The sequence below is a fragment of the Chiloscyllium punctatum genome, chromosome 6 (assembly GCF_047496795.1).
Source record: "Chiloscyllium punctatum isolate Juve2018m chromosome 6, sChiPun1.3, whole genome shotgun sequence".
Classification (NCBI taxonomy): Eukaryota; Metazoa; Chordata; class Chondrichthyes; order Orectolobiformes; family Hemiscylliidae; genus Chiloscyllium; species Chiloscyllium punctatum.
In genome coordinates, this window is record NC_092744.1 from 23839986 (window position 1) to 23867323 (window position 27338).

The window sequence follows — 27338 nt, forward strand, 5'->3', positions numbered from 1 at the left end:
GCAGTGCTAACCACTGAGCCACCGTGCCACCCCATGGGTATAGGAGTTGGGAGGTTATGTTGCAGCTCTACAGGATGTTGGTTAGATCACTTTTGGAATATTGTGTGCAATTCTTGTCTCCTTCATATCGGAAGGATATTGTGAAACTTGAAAGGGTTCAGAAAAGAATGACAAGGACGTTGCCAGGGTTGGAGGGTTTGAGTTTTAAGAACAGGCTGAATAGGCTAGGGCTTTTTCCCTGGAGCATCAGAGGCTGAAGGGTGACCTTACAGAGGTTTATAAAATTATGAGGGGCATGGATAGGATAAATAGACAAAGTATTTTCCCTGGGGTAAGGGTGCCCAAAACTAGAGGGCATAGGTTTAGGGTGAGAGGGGAAGATAGAAAAGGGATCTAAAGGGCAACTTTTTCACACAGAGGGTTGTGCGTGTATGGAATGAGCTGCCAGAGCAAGTGGTGGAGGCTTGTACAATTTAAAAGGCATTTGGATGGGTATATGAATAAGAAGGATTTAGAGGGATAAGGGCCAAGTGCTGGCAAATGGAACTAGATTAGGTTGGGATAGCTGGTCGGCATTGACGAGTTGGACCAAAGGGTCTGTGTCTGTACTATACATCTCTATGAATCTATAAGATTTAACCCATTTGCTCAGAGAAGGTATGGAAGGTCAAATGCAAGCACACAAAGAAATCCCTAATACCAGAAAGAATTAAAACATTTATTTGGGCATAAATATATTACATATGTACGCTACAGATAAGGTTTAGTCTTACATACATAGGGTAGTATTTGCAAAATCTATACATTAAAATTGATATGACAGTTTTATATAATGCTTATGAAATAATCTAAAATTTACAATACAACAAACGTTTATGATTTCATTCTTTTTTATTTACTTTTTTTTAATGAAAAGCTTGGAATGTACGTTCAACACTTGAGGTAAAAGAGAGGCATTTAATTTCTTTCAGAACTTATCAGAGAGCTGCTTCATTGGTGGGGAATCAGTGGAAGTCTCACAGCAGCAACACAACGTGATGATGGGGAAGAGTTGGAATGGGGCACCTGGACAATTCTGGCCTTGTAATTGTACTGTTCCATTCCATGGCGGGTCAAGGCAGAGTGGGCAGTAACTGTGAGTGTCCATTCAACTCGGGTATGACCAAGATTGACATAGAGACAAAACCTAGTGAGTTATGGTCTGAATGAGACAACCTTTTCCACAACTCAAATGGAACCCCGGGCCTCCAGGCCCAAAGATAAGGACACTACCACTGCACCACAAGACTCTCCTGACACAATTTGACTTTCAAATTGAAACAAGTACAGTCTAATCATTTTTCTTTAAAAAGACATTTTAGAAGGTTGAATGACACGTACATGAGACCTCAAAGAGAGAAGAATAAAATTAAAAGCAAGCATCACAAAACACAAATAACAGTTTAAATTAAAAAAAAACTGGTTAAAGTAGACATGCCTGAAGCTTTGGCAACAGAAAGTAATCTTTAAATCATAAAACAAATTGCTCAAATGTAACTATCTGCTCTGATTGCTTTGTCAAGTTCTGCGATTGAAAATAATAATAAAAAAACTGCGAGAATAAACTATAAATCAATGCTAATATTGCTACATCAACTGATAACCAGAGGGGCACAATCAGCTATAGAAATGTGAAGGGGAACGGGGCGGGGGGGGGGGGGGGGGGGGTATGTTGTTACTATTCAGGTTGTGGAAAGGAGACATTTCTCATATCAAGAAATCTGGGGAAGTTCATAAGCCTTTCTCCCCACTCCCCCCAATCCCATTCTGTGCGGTTGGGCCCCATGGATACTGCGAGTGTTGAAGAGGGTAAACCCTCTCACCCTGAAAACAAAGACAAGGTATGGTTACTAGCCTGGCTATGTGTAAACAGTTCATTCACAAATAATGCTTTTGGTGAAGAGAGCACACAAGCTTATGTGTGCACACACCCACTCACAGGACATAAAGAAAATTCCCGATTTGAGATAAAAAGTGTTACAAAAAAAATCTAGAACTTAAGAGACACCTACAGCAAAAAAATGCCTAAAATAGGAACAATTCAAAAATGACACATGAAAAAAAAACAAAGCATGCCACCCAGAAGAAAAATAAAATGAGTACATACGCATACTTACAATAAATAATAGGATTGCACTGTAATTGGCTTTTTTTAAAGTACTGAATGCAATAAGAAGTATAAATAAGAATTGATGAATTAAATGCTGGAATTCCCCTCCTCCCACACCAAGTTTGGACAGGGAGATGGGGATGTGGAGAGGCAGATGGGTCAGAGTTGCAATGGCTCAGACTGGGTTCCGAAATTCTCCTCTCAGTTGATTTTCCTTTTGTATTTGGTTTTCAAGTCTAAAGTCATTTAAAATGTGTCTGAGGCAGGAAGGATGGAGACGCTATGTCCTCTCACCACTCATTAGTGTTGACATTTATCATTCTGCCTTTGACAGAGAACGGTTCCTTGCCCTTTACCCTGTCCGCCCCTTGCACTGTAGCCTGAGCTCTAGGTGCCCATGTTGCTCAGACCTGAAGCTATTTCCTTTACGATGGACATTATACACACCATGGGGCAAATGGAATAAGAATCTTATCCATGTAGTGCTGAAGATAATTAGTGCTGTTTGTTTTGAGTCACAATTCTTTTGTTCATTCATGGATGCGGGTTTCGCTGACTGGGGCAGCTTTTATTGCCCATCCCTAATTGCCCTCAAGGTGGCGGTGCAGAGATGCCAAGTTGGACTGCCATAGACATGGAGTGCAGTGACAGCCACAGCACCATTAGGTTGGGATTTCAAGGGTTTTGACCCAGCAGCATTGAAGGAACAGTGATATAGTTCCAGGTCAGGGTTGTGTGTACCTTGGAGGGAAACTTCAGGGGATGCTATTCCCAGGTGTTCTGCTGTCTCTTGTCCTTCCATATAGTAGCGGTCAAGGGTTTGGAAGGTGCAATTTAAGGAGGCTTGCTGTAAATGTCGTAAAGCTTTGTCCCCCATGTCATCTTTCCCATAGGACATGATCCTACGTTGCACTGGTGTTACTTGATGCACTGGGGAGGTATGTGATTGAAATAAAGACTGTCAAGGAGATGGACAGAGACAGAGATGGTTCAAGGCAAAACTGAGATCAGATGTGGTTGAGCACAGCAAAGGTGACCCAAAGTATGAATGGGTTGGTCAGGGAGGGTACTTGGTGCCACATTTGAGACTTTCAGGTCGATATTGCAAGGAGGTTGTGGGGGTCCAATGTGTTGGAATTTCCACTTGGAAAAGCAGTCACAGGAATGGAAGAGGCAGCATTGTGTATAGAGGAATTAGTAATAGATAGGGCCCCAATGAATACGTTTGACAGCTACTCGTAGTCATCTATGTCCCCTTCCTCACTTGTGAAACCTCTGTGAGAGATGGAGGAAGTTTAACCCAGCCCCTCACAGTCAATAAGACCCTCACCCTTCCCTGGCTAGCCCAGATCTTTAACCCTTCCCAATCCTGAAAATTCCCTACGATTCTGCCCTATGTTGAGGTGGAAAGGGAACCTTTCCCAAGGAAATATACATCAGGAATAATTCAGGATCCAACACTCTCCATCATAGCCATGGAGTTAAAGAGATAGGGAAGACAAAACCCAAACACAATAAACCATTAATTTAAAAACAAACAGGTTAGGTGTGAGGTAAATAGCAGCTGGAAAAGTATGTTTTGGAAGAACTTTTGAGAGCTGGACATGTTGGAATGAAAGAGATTGTGATGGACCTAGGTTGGCGATGGGAGTCTTGCTGCCTCATTGCTTCAAACAGACAGGAGGGGGCATGACAAACAGCAGGAATACACACAATTACCTCACCTACCCTCTGGGGACCTTATTACTGCAAAGTCTGGTTCTGAGGTAAACTCTCTTATAATGACAGATTATTTCTGGTCCTGAAGTAATAGTAATCAGTCTCATTACATGTTTGCTCAAATGGTGTTCGAGAAATATTCATTCCCTCACCATCTGACCAAGAGAGGGAATCATTGGCAGATTTGGTGGAATTATCGGCATATTATTTGTTCTTCACTGTGAACGGCACATTGGAAGCTGGGAGATCCTGACTGATAGAGAAGGTGGAATGTTATCCATATTGGAGTAGGTGGTGTTTAGAAGATACCATGTTAAACCCTATCAGCCTACATTTGGCACCGAGGCCAATATGAACAAGAGGCAATGAACCAGTGTCCGTAATGATATCTTTTGAAATGGGTATCATGGGGGAACTTTGGTAATGACAGAGGTTTCAAACAATGGCACAGAGGAAGCTATTTGACTTTGTGCCATAATGACATAACAATTCTTTTCATGTTTGACCTGGATTTGGTCTGCCAACTTCCTGATGAGGTGAACTTAAGCAAATAAAGCGTTTCCTTTGGTTTAGCTTTTGCACCAATCTTTGGGCGGACTTTCCTACTTCTCCAGAACACAAGAGGTTTGAGGATCAGGAAATAATAATCCCTGAGACTTTGAATGTTGCAAGGACCGAGATGTCATAGGTCATTGCAAAAGAGCAGCGAGAGTTGATAGTGTGGATCAGAGAAGGATCAAATCAGCAGCTACAGGTCAGATCAAGCCGGGATTGGCTAATGTCTGGTCTCTCAGCGAATCAAGGGACGTGTGCAGAAAGGTGGGACCGAAGCAAATGATCAGATCAAATGGTGAATTAAGCTTGATGGGCTGAACGGTCTACTCCTGCTCCTATTTCCAGGCAGTGACAGAAATCAACAATTGAATTTAATTACTACAGCACTGGCTGTATTACTGGGATATGGATGACAATATACATTCTAGCTGCTATCAATACAGCTGCATGCTGGGCAGGAATATAATAGGCATTGATACCCAGGAGCAGAACAAAATGACTTTTCCAAACAGCTCACAATACAAATATGAGTGCAATTCAAAAGTACACTGTAAAGCACTTTGTAACATCCTGAGGTCATGAGAGATGCCATAGAATTGTACATCTTCCTTTCAGTGAATTAGATCAACATTGAACAATGAAGAAAGTGAGAAGAACTGGCACTGAGACTATATGTGGAGGACTGTGTAGGAGGAGACATGGAGGACACTTTTTGAGCTCAAAGACTGAAGATTCTTTCTTTAAGAAATCACTTCAGTGAATCTGCTAGTATTGGGCGTGCCACATTTATGTTGATTGAATGGCCTCTTACTCAGAGTCAAATAATGACATAAGACTTCTGTGGAAAGAGACATTTAGCTGAGACATTTTATCTCGCATCCACCAGGACAAAGCCTGGCAGTTACCTGTCAATCATCTTTAATTGATGCATTGTCCATGACAATGTTTCGACCAATCAGAGTCTATTTGCAAACTAATCAGCACTCTCTTCTCATGCAGTATAAATGTTGGTTTTCCACCTAAATTGGTGTTTCTTCCAAACTGCCCTGATGATTGCAAGACAATAAGCTTCAACAAAATACTCCTTATTTTTCGGCAATGCTCAAAGTCCTGCAATATTGGGATTTTGTGGAATTGAATTAAAAGGGAACATCAAGATGTTTGGATTGCAATTCACAGGATCAAAAAGGATCCTTTGGAGAAACCTCCATGATTTTAATAACGGGTAAAGATATACAATCTGAAGCAGAGCCTGGAATGGTCAGATGGGCAGAGCAGTGGCAAGTGGAATTCAACTCAGAAAACTGGCTAAAAATGGTAATGCACATGGGAAGGCTTATCAAGGCAGGGGATTACACTCTGAATGATAGGACCCTGGAAAACACTGAAGATCAGAGGGAACACAGTATGCGAATCCGTGAAGGCAATGGGATGGGTAAATAAAGCAGTTACAGATGCATATGAAATACTTGCCTTTATCAGCCAAGACCTAGAAGGCAAGAGCAGAGAGGTTATGCTGAAACTGTACAAAATATTGGTTAGGCCATAACCAGTCTTCTGCATGCAGTTTTAGTCATGACAATATAGGAAAGTGATAGCACTGCAGAGGTTGCACAGGAGATTTCTCAGGATGCAGCCCAGGCTGGAGGGTTGGAGCTATAAGGACAGATTGGATAGGGTGGGATTATTTACCTCAGAAGGATGAAAGACACTCAGATAGGAGTGTATAAGTTTATGAGGGACATAGATAGGATGTGTAGGAAGGCACTTTTTTCCATTAGTAGAGGGGACAATCATCAGAGGGCATAGAGTTAAGGTAGGAAGCGGAAGGCTGCCAGGAGAATTGAGGAGATAATGTGTGGGGGGTCTGGAAATCACTGCCTCAAAAGGTAGTTGAGTCAGAAACTCTCCTAACATGTCAGCAGAGTTTCGATATTCATTTGTATTGCCATTGCCTCCAGTTTCACGGGGCTAAAAGCTTGAAAAATAGGATTGTGCATTCAGATCTTTGTTGAGCAGTGCAAACATGATGGACCAAGTAGCCTCCTTCTGTGCTATAGATATCTATGTGTCTGTGCCAGCCTGTTGAGGGACCCAATGAGATGTTCAGGAGTGAAGGTTCCCTTTTAGCTATGTTTGTTAATCCGAGAGAAAGTTCCAGAACCAGAAAGGATTGCTTGTACCAAATGAAAATTCTACAGTGGGAGTTGTTTCCGGGGATACTAATTGAAACCAAAACCTGCAGAAATTCCCTATGGACCCAGACATCAACCTAATTTCATTGTGTTGGTCTTATTTACATCCAGCTCCTCCTCTACCACCCCCCTTCAAGCAGTGAGTTCCAAACACTCACCATTCTCTGGGTGAAATTTCAGTGTCTCAAATCATCTCTAAAACTCCTTACCTAAAAACTGTTTGCAGAGGAACCTCGATTATCCAAAGTCAATTATCCATATTTTGGATTATCTAAACAGACCACAAGGTCCCGATGTTTGGCTAAACTGTGTCATCCAAACATCCGATTATCTGAACATTCGATTATCCGAACAAAATACTCCCTGCCCATGTCATTCGGATAATTCAGGTTCCTCTGTACTGCCCTTCTCAGTCAGGTCGGGAGATATAGAAGCTGGGATTGTTAGCCTTAGACCACAGAAATTAAGGAGAGGTCATTTGTGTAATATGTTTGCACTGCTCAACAAAGATCTGACAACAGTGATCCAGCTTTCCAGCTCTTGGCCTGTAGTCCTGGCTACACATGTGAATAAACACGTCTGAAGGCAAAGCATTTGAAAGATTACAATGACAGACCATTGGTAACAGGATTATTTGGACAGCTCTTTCTTAGGGCTGGCACAGACACGGTGGGGCAAATGGACTCTGCTTTGTGACCCTATTGGTGCAGATGTAGATAGCGAACAGGGTTGAAAGAGTAACTATCAGTGCGAGGAGGGTTGGGGCTCAGTGGCGAGGAAAGATACTGGGGAGAAGGACTAGGTACGTCATTTCAGAGTGAGGGCAGGATAGGAGCTTGCAAGGAACACGTCAGGGACAGCAGGTTCTTCTCATTCTGCGCCCGTCCAATATTGCCTGCCTGCCTGTCATTTCCCAGTCATCGCTGCAAAACCGGTTTCAGCTAGTGAGAATTGGAGACAACACAAGTAACAAGCAAAAACACCTGCGGCAGAATTCACAACACTACAGTATGCCCAACGTGACTATCGAGGTCCCAAACACAATGAGCAACACTAATTGATCAGCAACAAAGAAACTCACATTAATCTAGCACCTTTAAGGTGGTAAAGCATTCCAGGATAAATCACAGGAGAAGTGACCAAACTCAGTGAGATGCAGCAATTCTAGGAGCTATTAGGACAGGCGACCAAAAGACATAGGTTTAAAGGAGCATCATAAAGAGGGAAAGAGTGGTGGAAGGTTTCAGGCCGGAGAGATTACCAGAGCTTCAGGCTGAGCTCACACACATCAGTGGTGATTAACATTTGGGCCCATTAGTTTGAGGATCAGTCGGGTTTAGGGTTGTGTGGGACGATATTCCGACCTCTTTGTTCTAACAGTGTGCACTGTACTCCACCTATTGCAGCAAACGTGATTAATAGCTACCACTGAGCATCCAGTTACCAACATCCGGGGCTTAGCCACCAACAACGAGACCAGACTGATAAGGGGAGGGAGCGGATATTGTTGGGCTCCAGCAATGCATGGACCTCTTTTTCCTCTCAGATATTACTCCACTACATGATACTGTCATTACAAAATCTCTGACCTGAACTTCACTGAACAACAGCAGGAAACCTGTCTCAACCAACACCAACTTGGATTATTGCTTGTCGGATCTAATGTTTACCGACATGACAAAGTGAATGCACTTCAATGTGCTGTAAAGCGCTTTAGGATGTCTTAGGGACACTGAAGGCACCATGCAAAATGCAACCTATTTCCTTTATTCGAATGTCACAGAAGGAAACATGTGTACTGGTCAGTTGACCCCACTTGGTCCCATGGGATCATGCTGTGTACCGCCTGAGTCCAATATCTGTCTGAGGGACACCTATCATTGAACTACAGGAGTTATTGTGTGTTGATTCCATTTCACGTGAGACTTGGCCTGGATTGTCTCTCCCATGGCCTGCATTCTCCATCTCCAATTGGTTTTCTGAACTCTATCCTTCACTATTTCTGCAGCAAGTCATATTGCCCTTGGCCAGTCAACAATGGGTATCTGCTCGCCAATGGGTATCGCCAATGGGTATCTGCTCGCCAATGGGTATCTGCTCGCCAATGTCAGACATTCGACCTCCCTGTCTGCAGCCATATTGGGTACCCCACATCATAATCACAGCAGCAACACAATCTGCACCTTGCAGATTCAAAGTATAGATAGTCTGAAATCATTACTTCCCTCAAAGGTTTTCCTGGTGTGGTGAATCTTTAGCAACATAGACGCTGTTAAGGGGAAGACGGAGATGAAAAGCAGAATGAGAAACTGATGAGGTGGGGTAAAGCCTGATGTTCAGGGGAAGTGGTGGCACCATGGTAATATCACTGAACTAGTAACTCAGAGGTCCTAGAGACAAATTAAAATTTCATTGATAAAAGAAAGATCTAGAATTATGGGTGGTACGGTGGCACAGTGGTTAGCACTGCTGCCTCACAGTGCCAGAGACCCGGGTTCAATTCCCGCCTCAGGCGACTGACTGTGTGGAGTTTGCACATTCTCCCCGTGTCTGCGTGGGTTTCCTCCGGGTGCTCCGGTTTCCTCCCACAGTCCAAAGATGTGCAGGTCAGGTGAATTGGCCATGCTAAATTGCCCATAGTGTTAGGTGTAGGGGAATGGGTCTGGGTGGGTTGCACTTCGGCGGGTCAGTGTGGACTTGTTGGGCTGAAGGGCCTGTTTTCACACTGTAAGTAATCTAAATTGAAAACTGATCTCAGTGGTTGTGAGCATGTAATTATCAACTGTTGTAAAAACCCATCTGGATCATTCAAGTCCTTTAGGGAAGGAAATCTGCCTTCCTTACTCAGTCTAGCCTACATGTGACTCCAACCCCACAGTAAGCTGCTAGACCTTTAACTGCCCTCTGAAGTGGCCCAGCAAGCCACTCTGTTTAAGGACAACAAGGGATGGGTAACAAAAGCTAGTCTTGCCCACATCCTATTAAAGAGGTGGTGTATACATATCATATGGATCCTTTGGGCTGAATGGCCTGTTTCTGTGATGCAAATTTAATATAGGTCTATCCATATTGAACAGCGGTTTGGGAATACCATGACTGTTTTTGGACAGGCATCCTATTTTACCTCTTCTACATTCCATGTACTCTATCCTGTCTGTGCATGACACCAGGTCTGAGAGATTCCGGTTTTCAGGAAAGACCAAACAGGATGGGACTCTGTTCTCCAGACAGAAGTGACTGAGGAGTGATCGACAAGTGGACTTTTAAATTATTAAAGGGTTTGATGAGGTTGATATGGAGAAGACGTTACTGCAGATGTTGCCACTTGCGGGAGAGACCAGAAGGAGGAGTCAAAAATATCAGGCAGTCACTAATAATTCCTTTTGGGAAGTCAGGAAAAACGTCCTCATCCAGGGCATAGGGAGAATGTGAAACATAGTGAGGTGGAAAAAATTGATGTAGTTAAGGAGAAGCTGGATGAACAGACAACAGAGTAAGGAATAGGAGGTTTAAGCACCAGGAGAGAGAAGCAAAGAATTCTGATGCTTGGGCATAGACGGGAAATGTTAGCTTTGTTACTTTCTTCAGAGCATGAATGATCTACTCGGTATTTCCAGCACTTATATAGGCACTGGTCTGGGGGTATTGACAGTGACTTATGTCAGCTGTAACATTTCAGCCTCAGTTAAGTAGGTTTTTTTGGGAGGATCAGGACTAGGCACCATGGTACTGGAATCTAAATGAAGCTGCGCTAATTTTTTTATTTTTAACCCTATGCGCTGCCGGCTGCCAGTAGTGACGGTGTTGGACTGGTTGGACATTGGATTCAGAAGTGGGATGCGGACTGTCAGATTGAACCCTCCCAGATTCCCTGCTTCGGGATATCTCTGTGGGTGTGACAGGACAGTGGAGACAGTGGAGAATGAGATAAAGTGCAAATGATCATTTTCTGTATAATAGTAAGAAAAAATATATTTTTGGTTTGGTCTCCCATGGAACTGTGCCAACGCCGTCAACATGACTGTGGCCAGAAATAGGCTTTTTAATTTCAACACCTCATCATGGATACTTAGATCACATAGTTCCCAGCCTAGAATTGGTTTCTGAGCAGGTGTACCAAGCTACGATTATTTTTTTAGCACTGGGATAGTTCCTTCCAAAATGGCCACCGGATTCCAAAATGGCTGTTTATAAAAATCACTGGACTTGGTGATTAAGTAACATATAAATTAAAGTTACATGAACAATGCTTTTGTTTTCAAAACTTTAGATTGGTTTTGGTGCGTATACATTGGAGATTTTAGGCAATAATCAGTCACGTGAGAACCTAAGCAGGAATCTGAGGTATTTATTTTCCCCCACTTCCCTCCTCAGCATTGGTCTTTGTTAAAAGTAGCAGTGGGAGCTTCTAACAAGCTCAACTTCTTTGAACAGGGAGCTCAGAGAGTCACCTGACAGCATGCTGCTCAGCTCAAAGGTCGATATTGGCCCCGGTGCCACCACTTGGCAATGGTCCATTGGCACAATGAACCCTGCTGTCCACCCACCCCATCTTCCAAGCAGCCCGCCAGAATCCCAGAGGCACTGAGGCCTATTGTAGCACCTGTCCCAGCTGATCCAACACAAACTGGGACTTGATCTGGAGATTTTGCGGATCATACGTCTTTAAACTTTCCACCAGGCAGGGAGGTTATTAAAGCCTGAGACCAACACTGGGGCTGTTCGGGGTTGGGAAAGGACGGAATGGAAAGGGGTTAGGGGTAAAGAACAAAATTGGGAAATAAGTCCAGTCCCTATTGAATGGCAGTGTTGAATTTGGCAGTGTGTCTCCTGCAACTGGAGCGGAGACCTCCTCGAGAGAAGCAAAGGTACAAAAGCAGCAGGGAGAAGGCAAGTGTTTGAGGGTACAGTGTTCGGAAAGGGCAGTGGATGTGGAATCCAACAGGACGACTGCAGGTAAGGCACCTTCACAGCGGGAAACCCAACTGATGAATTGAGATGCCATGCCCTGTGTTGGCGGGGGGAGGAGGTGCAGTTTCTGGACAGGTGGGAGAAAGGGGCCCAAGGTAGTGTCTGCTGCCCATTTGAAAAGTGATAGGGATGTGGTTCGGAGGGTATTCTTCACCAACCATATCCCCTTTGAGATATCCCACATCTTACAGCGACAGTTGCACCTCTGTGTGCTGTGCTGTAACCCTCACTTATGATGGGGACATTAAGGGCAGTGAACAGGAGCAGAGTGAAGGGGTCTACCACAGCATAATTGCAGTAATATAGCAGCCTCATTGCCAGGTAGATTTGACTGCTAACACCAGAGGAAAAATCCCCTGTTTTACAGTGGAACTAAATATGATGCCCATTGCGTTCCTCTTAACGTGAAATAAAAACCTTGGGCTGTCAACTAATAGTCAATTCCGAACAATCTGAAGCTCGTTCTCTCTTCTCTCCACCCCACCCTCCCTCCCAGCCTAAATATTTTTTTTAAAAATATATATTTTTATATATATATATATATAAAAAAATGCTAAAACCTCCAACTGAAATCTCAGCTGGGAGAATACTTTAACTCATTCGCAGCAACCTCATGCAGTGAGGAACCCATCCCTAGCAGGAGGGCAGCTCCCACCTGGCATCAGGTGATGCCCGTGGTGAAAGGGTCAAAGTAATTTCCGGAAAAGGTGCAGAAAAGAGCCAGTGTGGTTTTCATTTCACTTCCCCCTTTTATTTTTGACTAACCTTTGAACTGGGGTAAACCCAAAATGCAAAAGGGGAAAGGGAAAAGAGATAAACAAACTTAAAAATAAAAGATGATTAATAGAAGTTCAACAGGAATATTTAAATGGGGTTTTGCTGGTACTATTACGTGGCTACGTTTATACCTCAAGAATTATATGCGTAATGTTTTTTTTTTGCTTTCTTCGCCCTCTGTTACTTCATGATGAAATATTGTAAAACAAAGGCGATGAAAATCGATAAACTGGCGAATCCCACCAGGATGAGGGCAGCAAACTGCTCGTCACTGGGCATCACACTCCTCATTTTGGCCAACTCCGCGGTTCGCAGTTCACTGGGTGGAGGAGACTCTTTCCTCCGTAGTGTGAAAATGGCAGAAGGACTAAAGGGTCCAGTCAGCTCTTGTGACATGTCCTGGCAGCGTCGACAGGCGCAGACCCGAAACCGATAATCTGTGTTCGTCTGAAGGCCTGAGATCTGGAATGTTGTGTCCTCCCCCTTGTACACCTGTGAGATGGGCAGGGAAATAACATTGGTAATCAACGGACAGGGTTCCACCAAAGCAGGGCACCAAGCAGGGCATCCAGTCTTTTCCAAGATAGACCAATTCACAATTAATTCCACCACCCTGTGCTCTCCCCACATCCCTGTTTCAATCCCCAGACTAATGCCACTGACTGGCTCTCCCCATAATCCCTGCATCAATTCCCAAACTAATCCCATTGATCAACTCTCCTCATAATCCCTGTACGAATTCCCAAACTAATCCCATTGATCAACTCTCCTCATAATCTCTGTACCAATTCCAAAACTAATCCCACTGATTAACTCTCCTCATAATCCCTGTATCCATCCCTAAACTAATCCCACTGACCGGCTCTCCTCCTAATCCCTGTATTAATCCCCAAACTAATCTCATTGATCAACTCTCCCCATAATCTCTGTATCAATCTCCAAACTAATCGGACTGATCAAATCTCCTCGTAATCCCTGTATCAATCACGAAACTAATTCCATTGATCAACTCTCCTCATAATCCCTGTATCAATCTCCAAACTAATTCCATTGATCAGCTATCTCCGTAATCCCTGTATCAATCCCAAAACTAATTCCACTGACCAGTTTTCCCCATTATCCCTCTATCAATTTCAAATTAATCCCCCACTGTGGATCTCACCACAGCAATCCCTCGTCTAATCCCATTAGTTCACACTCTCCCCATAGCTTTATATCAATACTCAAATTAATCCCTCTTGCGCACTCATTCCTTATATTCCTGTATCAATCTCAAACTAATCTCACTGTCCCACTCTCTTCAGGTGCCCCTGTATCAATCCCAATCGAATCCCAGGGTCCCTATCCTTCCCTATTGCCGTGCATCAATCCCCAAACTAATCCGACTGCCTTGCTCTCTCCCCACACCCCTGCAACCATCCCCAAAATAATTGTGTTTACTTGGTCTCTGATGCATGTAAATAATTATTATTTATTGGTTTGTCATAAACAAGACATAGAGTACAGAATGTGAAATGGTTACTTAATCCACCAATGCTCTTACGACAGAGTCAAAGCAAGAGTGTGCAGAATGGACAATAACAGAGGCTGGAACAACACAGTCAACCCAATGCTCACACACCATTTCACTAAATGTTTCTTGTCAATTCAATTCTCAGCTGGAAATTGCCAATGACGCAAAGGGACGAAAAAACAATCATTGCAGAGGCAGTAGAATTTCTATCTCTCTCTAGGTTTTTGTGATTAATATATGACATCATCAAGGCATAATCACTTGCTAACACCTCACATTGAACTCACTCTTTATAAAAACTGCTGCAGTAATATCTTATTGTGTGACACGGCATACACTTCATATTCAACAGCTTCCTTTACTTACACTGAATAAGGGAGCTTCATGCAGGAAAAGGACGTGGAGTCATAGAAATGTATAGCAAGGATACAGGCCCTTCGGTCCAACTCGCCCAGATGTCCTAAATTGATCTTGTCCCATTTGCCAGCGTTTGGCCCATATCCCACGAAACTCTTCCTATCCGTTTAGCCATTCCGACACCTTTTAAATGCTGTAATTGTACCAGCCTCCACCACTTCCTCTGGCAGCTCTTTCATGCATGCACCATCCTCTGCATGAAAAAGCTGCACCTTAGATCCCTTTTAATCTTACCCTTCTCACCTTAAACCTATGCCCTCTAGTTTTGGGCTACCCTGGGAAAAAGAACTTGACTTGATCAGCCCAATTAGCACCTCAATGTTTGGGAGACTTCAATCCTAACAGGCTTTATGTTCTTTATTCAATAATGGCATGTTGGCATCATTTGTAAGGATGGCACTTACTACCCAACTCTGGTTGCCTTTGTGAAGGTAGAGGGCCATACAGCAGTCAGTTGTCTGCTGTGTTAGGATGAAGAGATGGTATCACATGAAAAGGCTCAGTCAAATTGTATTGCCTTGCCCTCTCCATTATTTTAATAAACCCATCCATTTAAAGCCATGAGAAATGTGATATGAGCCATTCAGCATTTCAACAGGAGGTGTTTGGAGCGAGGGAGCTGGCGAAGGGCCTGGGGAATGGTGGAAATTTCAGTCCAGAAGTAACAAAGACCCAGATGTTATAGGGGTAGGGAGTAGGAACTCTGCCCACACAGAGACAATTTGGCGCAAAGACCTCAGCCCTTTGAGACTATTTCCCCCTGATGTTTGATACACAGTCATTTTAAGTTGTGCCTGAGACTTAAGACCAGTAGATCTCACATACACACAGGTACCCATTGCTACAACAGAAAACACAGGGCACAGTAAGTGATTGGGGCAGTAACACACTGTCTACATCACCAATACAGGGTTGTGCGTGTGTAATTTTTAAAAAAAATCAGGGGATTCAGATTTCACGGCTTGGTCCGCACTTATTGTGCATCACTATTTCCCTTTGAGCTGCCTTGTTGAACTGATGCAGACCATGTGTTGCAGGAACGGAATTCTAAAATTTTGAACAGACGGAACAGTTACATTTTTCCAAGTCTGGATGGTAAATGGCTTGGAGGGGAACGTGAAGGTGGTGGTCTTCTATGTATCTGCATTCCCTTGCGCTTCTAGATAGTAATGGCCATGGGTTTGGAAGATGATGCCTAAGGAACTTTGATAGCTGGGGTGGGGAACAGAATTGGGAGAAAGTGAGGACTGCAGATGCTGGAGAACAGAGTCGAAAAGTGTGGCACTGGAAAAGCACAGCAGGTCAGGCAGCATCTGAGGAGCAGGTGTATTGTCATTTTGGGGATAAACCCTTCATCAAGAATGTGAGGTGGTGGAAGGGGGTTGAGAGATAAATAGGAGGGTGGAGTGGGGCTGGGTGAAAGTAGCTGGGAAGCATAACTGGGAAATAAAAATCATATTTACATATTCACTCATTGATCATCTCAGTTAACAGAATTAGAGCATAGCGAGTTTTGAAAAGATTTATAGTTCAGGTTGAGGTTCTGGATGTAGGTTTGTTCACTGAGGTGGAAGGCTCACATCCAGACATTTCATCTCCATACTATTTAACATCTTCAGTGGGCCTCCGGGTGAAGCACTGTTGATAATTCCTGATTTCTATTTATATGTTTGGGTTTCTTTAGGTTGGTGATGTCATTTCCTGTGGTGATGTCATTTCCTGTTCTTTTTCTTGGGGGTGGTAGATGGGGCCTAATTCAATGTGTTTGTTGATCGAGTTCCAGTTGGAATGCCACATTTTGAGGAATTCTCCTGCATGTCTCTATTTGGCTTGTCCTAGGATGATGTGTTGTCCCTGTCGAAATGGTGTCCTTCCTCATCTGTATGTAAGGATACTAGCGAGAGAAGGTCATGTCGTTTTGTGGCTAGTTGATGTTTACATATCCTGGTGGCGAGTTTTCTGCCTGTTTGTCCAATGTAGTGTTTGTAACAGTCCTTGCACTGTATTTTGTAAATATACCCTAGCCACTCTCCCCTACATCAAAGACATCTCAGAAATAACTGTCAGACTACTCAGACACCTTGGCATCATGGTAGCCCACAAACCACCAACACACTAAAACAGCAGCTAATGAACTTGAAAGACCCTATACAGACAACAAGAAAATTAATGTTATTTACAAAATACCGTGCAAGGACTGTAATAAACACTACATTGGACAAACAGGTACAAAACTAGCCACTAGAATACATGAACATCAACTAGCCACAGAACGACATGACCCTCTCTCCCTAGTATCCTTACATACAGGTGAGGAAGGACACCACTTTGACTGGGACAACATATCCATCCTAGGACAAGCCAAACAGAGACACACACGAGAATTCCTAGAAGCGTGGCTTTCCAACTGGAACTCTATCAACAAGCACATTGAATTAGACCCCCATCTACCGTGGGCGGCACAGTGGCACAGTGGTTAGCACTGTTGCCTCACAGCGCCAGAGACCCGGGTTCAATTCCCGCCTCAGGCGACTGTGTGGAGTTTGCATGTTCTCCCCGTGTCTGCGTGGGTTTCCTCCGGGTGCTCCGGTTTCCTCCCACAGTCCAAAGATGTGCAGGTCAGGTGAATTGGCCATGCTAAATTGCCCGTAGTGTTAGGTAAGGGGTAGATGTAGAGGTATGGGTGGGTTGCGCTTCGGCGGGGCGGTGTGGACTTGTTGGGCCGCAGAGCCTGTTTCCACACTGTAAGTAATCTAATCTAATCTAAAAAAAACACCTCCTGAGAAAAAGAACAGGAAATGATATTACCACAGGCAAATGATGTCACCACAGGAAATAACATCATCAACCCAAAGAAACCCAAATATATAAATAGAAAGCAGAAATTATCAACAGTGCTTCATCTGGAGGCCCAATGAAGATGTTACCAGTAGGGTGACAAAACGTCTGGAAATGAACCTTCCAGCTCAGCGAGCAAACCTACATCCAGAATTAGAGCATGTTAAATAACAAAAACAGATTACATAAACAAGGGTTGCACTGCATTATCTAAAATTTGGAAGGTTAATGGGGTCATTTGATTGGAATTTTCAAGCAAGTAACAGCTATAAATGGAGTAAATAAAACTTTCTCTGCGTACTGGGGACATTGTGTAAAAAAGATAGGGAGATCTTTCAGGATTTGTCACCTGTCTGCCCAGTCACTAATGTTTGGCAACCTTCTTACATTTTACCAAGTGCCCTAATGTTGGTGTTAGTTCCCGTGTGGCTGTCTGTAAAAAACCTGACTTGGAGGTGCCAGTGTTGGACTGGGCAGGATAAAGTTAAAAATCACAAAACACCAGGTTATAGTCCAACAGATTTATTTGGAAGCACTAGCTTTCAGAGTGCCACTCCTCCATCAGATGATTGATGAAGGTCCTGATGAAGCAGCTGTGCTTCAAAAGCTCGTTGTGTTGTGCTATTTTCAACTTTGTAAAACAACTGTCACGTTTGCCGGTAAAGGTGCACACAGCACTGATCCCCTGGCTCATATACCTTCCTTTAGCCCCGAGCCTATTAATCCATATTCTGTTTGCACTGCCCCAGTAATACCATAGGTCTCTGTTGTTGCAGGTCCTGCAAGATTTCTTGTTATAATGCTACTTTCCGAACCAGCTTTGAGTAGTGTTGGTATGAAACTTCATGGATCTGTGCAGTGGCTGATGAAACCTTACAACGCATTAGTGCAACAAATTGACACACTACAGTTAAAGCCATTAGTCTGATGAATGAGCCTGCTAGAAACCACTGCCATCAATTCAAAATATAAAGTACAAATACCCGAGCACCATAGCTTTGAGCAAGGATCTCAATATTAAATTACAAACAATTAACTATTAGTCAATTTGGTTTAAGACACAAGAAATAAGAGGCTATTTAGCCCATCAAGCTACTCCACCTTTCAATATGATCAATACTGATCTTGGGGTTTAATCCAACATTGCGGAGTGGAAGGTTATCTAAATTATTGTCAGAGAATGAACCATGGAACCAAACTGTCCTCACATCTCCATCATAACCAGGTTTACGTCATTTACTTTGAAGTACCTTCAGCCTTATTTTCAAATCTCTCATGCCCTCACCTTAGTCTATCTCTGTAAAGTGCCATAACCCTGAGATATCTGTGCTCCTTCAATTCCAGACTCCTGAATATTCACAGTTTAAATTCTTCACTATTGAAAAACATGTCTTCAGCTGCCCAGGGACTCAATGTCTCTATTTCCTCTCTAAATCTTTCTGCCTTTCTCACTCTCTTTGTCGGAGAAAGTGAGGACTGCAGATGCTGGAGATCAGAGCTGAAAATGTGTTGCTGGAAAAGCGCAGCAGGTCAGGCAGCATCCAAGGAGCAGGAGAATCAACGTTTCGGGCATGAGCCCTTCTTCAGGAATCATTCCTGAAGAAGGGCTCATGCCCGAAATGTTGATTCTCCTGCTCCTTGGATGCTGCCTGACCTGCTGCGCTTTTCCAGCAACACATTTTCAGCTCACCCTCTTTGTCATCAAACAAGGGGAGACGATGGTCCTGTGGTAGTATTACTAGACTATTAATCCATTAACTCAGTGAATGTTCTAGGGACCTCGGTTCAAATCCTGCCACAGCAGATATTGGAATTTGAATTCCAAATTAATCTGGAATTATGAATCTGCTGATGACCATGAATCCCTTGTCCAATTGGTGGAAAAACCCATTTGGTTCACTAATGTCCTTTGGGGAAGGAAATCTGCCAGCCTTACATGATCTGGTCTACATTTGACTCCAGACCCACAGCAATGTGGTTGGTTCTCAACTGCTCTCTGAAATGGCCTAGCAAGCCACTCAGTTCAAAGGCAACTCGAGACAGGCCATAAATGACAACCATGTCTCATGAGTGCATTAAAAACAACTATCTTTTTGACCAAGCTTTTCATCACCTGTTCAAATATCCTTTTTTTCTATGACTCGGGTTAAAGTTTTGATTGATAACACTTCTGTGAAGTACCTTGGGATATTTTTGCAATATTATTGGTGCTAGACAAACCTGTGGAAATGTTATACTCCATAGCTGATATTAACTTCATTTAACATTGGCACATCTACATGCCAGCTTGCACTACAGAATATGGGCATCACTGGATAGGTCAGCATTTATTATCCTTAATTACCCAGTGTCAACCATGTTGCTGCAGGTCTGGAGTCATGCGTTGGCCAGACTGTGTAGGAACGGCAGATTTGCTTCCCTGAAGGGCTTGAGTGAACCAGATGGTTCTGTTTTCAATTATTGACATGTGGTTACCCTTGGTCTCACTTTTATTTTAACTTGAATTCAACTTTCACTATCTGTCACAGTGGGATTTGAACCCATATTCCCTGAACAAAAGGCTTAAACTCCAGCTTTTTGGTTACCTCCTGTAGTCTGGAAAACAATCTTGTAGAGTTTGCGACCTTCAATTCAAACAACTAGCCAGTACGGAGCCAATTTCACAAACAAGGAGACATGTCGTTCAGGAACTGATTTAATTTTGTTTTTAAAATCAGGGAAGTAATGCCGAGGCTCCAGGACTTCTGAGATGAATCTCCTGGACACTGCTACAAGTAGTGGTCAGAATGAAAAAAAACACTGCGACATTCAAAAGCTTTTTTTTAACAAAGTTTCGAACATCAGTTTACTGAGCCGCTTTAGGAATACTGTGTTCAGTTATGGTCTCCTTGCTACAGGGAAGATGTTGCGAAACTTGAAAGCGCTCAGAAAATAATTACAAGGATGTTGCCAGGGTTGGAAGATTTGAATTACAGGGAGAGGCTGAATAGGCTGGAGCTATTTCCCCTGGAGTGTTGGAGACTGAGAGGGACCTTACAGGAGTTTATAAAGTTATGAAGGACATGGATAGGATAAATGTCAAGGTCTTTTTTCCAGGGGAGTCTAAAACTAGAGGGCATAGGTTTAAAAGGGACCTAAGGGGCAACGTTTTCATGCACTTTGTGTATGGAACAAGCTGCCAGAGAAAGTGGTAGAGGCTGATACAACTGCAATATTTAAAAGGCAACTCAAAGGGTATAGGAATGAGAAGGGTTTAGAGGGATATGGGCCACATGCTGACAAATGGGACTGGCTTAGTATAGGATATCTGATTGGCATGAATGAGTCTGTTTCTGTGCTGTACATCTCTGTGATTGGATAGAGAATGGAAGTATCCAAGAGCCTCACGAGAGGAAACAGAGATAGTATGGGGATATCCAGTTAAAGCTGAGTGATTAAAAGCTGACTGCGTCCCCATACTACCCCTGTTTCCTCTCCTGAGGCTTCTTGGATGCTTGCAATTTCTATCCAGTCACAGAGATGTACAGTACAGAAATAGGCTCATTCATTCCAATCAGATATCCTGAACTAATCCAGTTCCATTTGCCAGCATTTGGCCCACAGGAATGCTGGGCTGAGCAGTACCAGGAAACAGAGATAGTAAGGTCAAGACACAGATAAATAGCCCTGATTCCAGAGGATTTGGAGGAGGCAGCCTCCAGGGAAGGAGAGGATATCTGAGACCAGGAGATGTTGAAGAAAGTATTCATAAACCATAATCCCCTCAGGTAGGAAAAGCATGAACAAAGGAAGGAGGAAAAGTACTCCAAACAGCCTAGAGTTTCACTCTGTGGTCAGTGATAGATGGTTTAAGCTGATTTGGCCATTTCATTTGACGTCTATCCTCATGGCTGCTGTTTGGCTCCTGTGATGGAATCCTATCTGGAGTAGAAGATGATGGCAATCCGATATGAACTGGTCAAGAGTGTGGTGCTGGAAAACCACAGCAAGTCAGGCAGCATCTGAGGAGCAGGAGAATTGATATTTCTGGCATAAGCCTTCATCAGGAATGAGCTCATTCCTGATGAAGGGCTTATGCCCGGAACATCGATTCTCCTCCTCAGATGCTGCCTGACCTGCTGTGCTTTTCCAGCACCACACTCTTGACTCTAATGTCCAGCATCTACAGTCCTCACTTTCCCCTATATGAACTGGTGCCATAGATGCAGCAGTAATTCACTAAGGCTCCTCTGCCAGCACCTTCCAAACCTGGAAACTCTACTAGCTGGAAGGAGACGGGCAGCGGATACACAGGGACACCACCACCACCTGTGAGCAGAGCTCTCCACTAATTTTGCTTTTGTCTGTGTGGGCCTCTGAGGTCCATGTGTGGTGGTGAGTTCTTGAAGCCATGCTAAATTGCCTGTAGTGTTAGGTAAAGGGGTAAATGTAGGGGAATGGGTGGGTTGCGCTTCGGCGGGTCGGTGTGGACTGGTTGGGCCAAAGGGCCTCTTTCCACACTGTAAGTAATCTAATCTAATCTAATACTGGTGTGGACAGAATAGATTATGGAGAGCTTTGTCTGATTCCTGTAACTCTATGTGTGGGAATGACTAATTCCAAATATTTCATTGTTAAAATTTTGGAGATGGGCAAAAAGCTGACATCGAACAGGCCACTAAGATTCACCCATCAGGTGGTAAAGGACCCTCTCACTTTCTAACTGGCTGTGTGAAGGCATGTGACTTGTGACCTGGTGGGAGACTGATGGCCAGAGTGATGCGGGGCTAGGAATTGCGGCTGAGATGTCATATCCCAAAACCCCAAAAATACAGTCAACCAGAGTTGCCAATCCAATTTTGAAGGGTGTTTGTCCCAGGGATTCGAATAACATAACATCATAAGATATAACAGCAGATGCTGAGTATTCAGCTCCGCCAATCACTGAGATTATGACTAATCTGTTAGTCCTCAACTCCACTTTCCCAGCTTTGCCCTATGACCCTTGAATCAATCACTAATTAAAAGTCTATCTCAGCCTCAAATATATTAAATGACACAACCTCAACAGATCTTTGCAGTAAAGAATTCCACACATTCATTACCCTCAGACAGAAGAAATTCCTCTTCATCTCTGTCTTCAATGTGTTAACAGTTTTCTCTCTGGTCCTGGATTCTTCCACAAGGGGAAACAGCCTCACAGCACTTACCTTGTCAAGGCACCTGAACATCTTGTATGGTTTAATAAGGTCACCTCTCATGCTTCTAAATTCCAATGAGGACAAGCTGAGCTGACTCCAACTCTCCTCATAAGACAGTCACTCTGCATTCAGGATCAATCTTGTGACCTTTCTCTGGACTGCCTCCAAAGCCAGTATATCTCTCTTTCGATAAGGGGTCCAAAAAAGTACACAGTATTCCAGATGTGATCTAACTATTGCCTTGTACAGTTTTAGCAAGACTTCCCTTCTTCTGTACTCCACTCTGTGAAATAAAAGCCAACATTCCATTTGCCTTCCCTACTATCAGCTGAACTTGGATGCTAGCTCTTTGTGATGCTTATACAATGACTCACTGTTCTGGAGCTTTCTGCAGCCTTTCTCCATTAATGACATTCAATTCTATTCTTCCTGCCAAAGCACATTACCTCACATTTTCCCACATTGTAATCCACCTGCCAAGTTTTTGACAACTCATTTAACCTGTATCGCTCTGCAGATTCTTGTGTCACTACTTGCCTTCCCACTTATTTTTGTAATATCTACAAACTCAACTAAATTCATTTTCCTCATTCAAGTCGTTAACATTCATCATAAATAATTGTGACCCCAGCACTGATCCCTGTGGCACTCCGCTAGTTATGGTTGCCATTCTGAAAATGCTCCACTTATCCAAACTCTCTGCCTGAAGTAGCCAATGTGTGTTAGGAAGATTTGGAAAGGGGATTGATGTGATTGGCATTGGCAAGAAAAGCAACAAAAGCAGATCATGAATAAAAAGGATAACTCTGTGTCTTCGATAAGAGCAACACTTTTAATATCAGCAAGCATAGATAACATTGTCCTTTGGATTCTCTGAGTTACTGCTTTACAATGTTAGATGGCTTGTGCCTATTCCCCTTCCTCTTCTCTATTCACTACATCGAGGAACAAACAAAAAAACATTTTCTAATTCTAAACAAAGTCTAGAAAACATTCGTCAACAACTTTGAACAGCTTCCTGGTTCCTAATCATTGTTTACTACTGAAGAGGCTATGACGCTGGTGAAGGCCTCATGTAGATATCGTTGTCATAGCAACAGGCTCAGTTTGCAATCAAGGGACACCATAAATTTTCCAGGGCCACTGCAAGCTGATACACACCTTTCACTCACCAATACTGTACATTAGGGAATTGAAGACACTCTGCAAACGATCCCTTGATTTCCCAATTTGATTTATTGTTCCTGCATTCTGTGCAAAAGGAACAGATTTAACCCTTACTTCTCCTCTCCTCTCTATATATAGACACAGAAACAACAGGCCGCTCAGCTCCTTGGGCTGGTTTTCCCATTCTGTTAGATTTTGGCTGATCTGTTTCTTCTTCTCTATTAATTTGCCTCTGTTCGATTACACTTGATTCCTTCCTGAATGAAAATCTTGGAAATCCCAATTGAGCCCCAGACTCGAAAGGTTTTTACAAACACATGGGCCAGGAACAGCAGAAGGCCACTAAGCCCCTCAAGCCTATTGCATTATTCGATAAGCTCATGGCTGACGCAATTGCAATGGAGAGAATTCCAGATTTTCATCAAAGGAAATAGTTTCTGTGCATCCATCCCATTGAATTCTGTTAGCACCTTAAAACACCTTGACCAAATCATGTTCTAAATTGAGTTGGGTTGTGGGGGGCACCTTGAATGCCTTGTAAGTTCACCCTGTGAAGGTTTATGAGGTGACTGGGCGCAGGTTATTTGGCAACCAAAGGTTTCTCAATCCTATACTTGCCCCATCTTAGCTCAGGCCCAAAGTGTGGCCAACACACTGCTAGCTTGGCCATCAGTCAATCAAACCTGCAATCTGCCTGATTTACTGGGCTCAGGATCATACCATTAAACAACTAAGGTTAATACATTTCTAGCTGTAGTGGTCAAGGGGGTTGGTTAGTTCAGTTGGCTGGATGGCTGGTTTAGGATGCAGAGTGACACCAACAGTGTGGGTTCAATTGCCGTACCAGCTGGTCCTGTCTTCTCAGAAACACCTCCCACCCCCCGACTAAGATGTCATGACCCTCTGGTTAACCAACACCAGTCCCCTCTCTCTGATGACAGAACAGCTCAATAGTCTGGGAAGGCTATGATGACTTTACCTCTGTTTAGCTGACACCAATATTTATTCTGTCTTCTCTGATTATGGACCCTCCTGCCAGTCTACAGAGACTCCTCCAATTTACTGTATCAAGATTCTTCATAATTGCAGTAGAGAGCCAGAACACCTGACTCTATTATTATTATTTCTGTTAAATCTTCCTTTAGTATTCTTTTTTTTACGTGAAGGGGCTAGAGTTGAAAGACTTGCCTGATGAATGAGCCTTGCACATCACAGCACAGAATCTCAGGTTAACCCGGCCTCTCCTGTCACTTCCACTCTTCTTTTATTCTCTGGACATCCCACCAATTGGTGAGAACTGGGAACAGGAGGAGGCCATTCAGCCTCTCAGGTCTGTTCCAGAATGCAATTAGATCACGTCTGATCTGTATCTCAACTTCACTCAGCTACTTTTCCACATCATCCCTTGATGATCTGACCCAACAAAAGATTTATCCACCACAAGTGTTGAAAATGGCAATGCATAGTCAATATCCCCAGCCTTTTGTGTGAAAACGCATTCCAAATATTAGTGGACAACTTCAAGACTATGATGGATACATCCTTGTTGGGTCAGGTCATCACAGGCAATATAAAGCTAGCACAGACAGTTCTTGGCAGGACAAGGGAAATAACTTAAAACGTAGAATTTACTTCTTAAAATTATTGTTCCATTGATTACTTGGATTGGGATAAAGTTAAGAACAATTTCAATGGTTTGCAAAGTTGACACAAACTGTTCAGAAGGTTCCAGAGGCATGCCTTCTCAATGAACACCAGGCGATCTCTCTTCTCAATGAACACCAAGAGAGTCCCATACTCAATGGGCACCAAGGGAGCGCCACACTCAATGGGCACCAAGACAGCCTCATTCGCAATGGGCACTGGGCGAACCTCCTCCTCAACAGGCAAGAGGGAAGTCCCTTCTCAATGTGCACCAGGTGTACCCAGAACCTTAAATCAAGCTTCAGTTGAGTTCAGGAGATGGCAACTCGTGATCTTGAAGCGAGGCCAGTAGCATTCCCATTCCAAGCATCTTCTTCACCCAAGCGTTTATGGTTGGTGGTGCCAGATGCTTCAGAAATGCCCTCCCCATGCCAGTCAGTAACCACCTACCCTCACCCTTACCTGTTTGTAGTCCAACTCCCTGCCCAGTGTGACTTGGAGAATGTAACTCATCGGATCGCCTCTCATTGGTGGGACACCTTCCCACGTGACCTCACAGGCGGTTCCTTCCAGTTGAGTGACCCGTGGAGCTGAAAGAAACAAGGGCACAAAGGCTGTTTATTTGCGCTGCAGCTAATGACCCATGTCTACGCTGGATGCACTAGGAAAATCAATTTGACTTGACAGAGACTAACAATGAAGATCAAACTACCTGTTTTTAGTCTTCAACTGATTATATTGCCTAAGCATCAGTTACCAACTATTTTCTCTGCAAAACATGCTTCTGATGATTAAGTGAACAACAAAGATACAAAATCAGGAAATGTCAGTGAATGAAATTTTGAAATTCCAACGAATGTGGAAGCTGTGGAGAATTAATTAATGTTTTGCTTAAAAAAGTCAATAAGATTTGTATTTCAATGCAACACTTAAGAAAAAAAAATACAGGTTAAAAAAAATTGCACTGGAATAAAGTCACCCATTATGTACCAATGGGGCTTTCGAACCTACAGTTGAAATTGTTGAATGAAAGTCTTAACATGCTGGGAGAAGAAATGGCTTTCAAAAGATTTTGACCGTTTATGTTTTGTGTTTTTTTTTCTCCAATGGACTCACTTATCATGGATTTTAGCAAGTTAATTGGTGGTTTGTGTTCGGGCCTTCATTCCTCTGTCCTCGAAGCTATTTCTTCGTCAAAGCCATTGTTGTTGTCTTTTTACAGCCAGGGAGTGGCTCTGAGGTGTGAAGTGTCAGTTTTTACTGCCACGACATCTATATTACAGTCTCAGTCTCCGGGGGTATCATCCCCTGCTCTTCTTCAAAATACTCAGTCTTTCACATTCACCTGAGAAGGAACCGGGCCTGAATCAGACTGCTCATGGAAAAGGCAGCACCACCATCAGTGTGGCACTCTCACTCAGCACTACATTAAGGGCTGGATTAGTGGTGCTAGAAGAGCACCAGGCAGTTCAGACAGCATCCAACGAGCAGCGAAATCGACGTTTCGGGCAAAAGGATTCCTGATGAAGGGCTTTTGCCCGAAACGTTGATTTCGCTGCTCGTTGGATGCTGCCTGAACTGCTGTGCTCTTCCAGCACCACTAATCCAGTATTTGGTTTCCAGCATCTGCAGTCATTGTTTTTACTACATTGAGGGCATGAGCATGGGTTACACATTGGCCTCTTCACAGTGGGACTTTAACTCAACCCTCTGACCCAGAGGCAAGAGGTGCTCCGCCCATACATTCAGAAAATGGGTTGGGTCACTCTGGTGCACGTAGTGCTGCCGGGGCACTGTTGTAGCAGTGAGTGTTTTGGGAGATTCGCAAAGTGGTGCCAATTTGGTCTTAGGTCAAGAATTCCAGGAGCAATGTGATCTGTGCAAATGCAACCCAGGTAATGTAACCCTGAACGCTGTGCACTCAGGGAGCCACGGGAATCATCAGGTTTCAAGAGGGCACTGTCCGTTCAAAGGCTGGGCTTGATTATTTAGAAGCAGAGAACAAACCCAGTCCTGGCTGACTCTCCCTCGGCCCAGTAGGAAGGACACTTTGATTGAAGTCTCAGCAAACTGCTGCGACCAGCTGATTGAATGTTTGCTGCAGACTGCAACTTAGAACAGGTTCTTGCCCAAGTAAAGACCTGAGACAATTTTAGATATACAGTCCCAAGGCTCCATGGTGACAGAGACAGAGTCCCAAGTTTCCACGGTGA

The 27338-nt window shown here is 43.5% G+C and overlaps 1 protein-coding gene across 2 annotated transcripts in view; it reads right to left on the reverse strand.

The window, feature by feature from the left end:
• Positions 1-704: 704 nt before the first annotated feature.
• fndc3ba (fibronectin type III domain containing 3Ba) overlaps positions 705-27338 on the reverse strand; it is a 343026-nt gene continuing 316392 nt past the window's right edge. Inside the window, exons 25-27 of one of the 2 annotated variants that reach the window (XM_072572145.1) lie at positions 25588-25715; positions 12498-12858; positions 705-1863 (exon numbers count right to left, since the gene is read on the reverse strand). In XM_072572145.1, the coding sequence (XP_072428246.1) occupies positions 12547-12858; positions 25588-25715 (440 nt within the window). In that variant the 3' untranslated portion in view covers positions 705-1863; positions 12498-12546. Of the gene's footprint in view, positions 1864-12086; positions 12859-25587; positions 25716-27338 lie in introns of those variants that run through there. The other variant, XM_072572146.1, reaches the window with a different exon arrangement.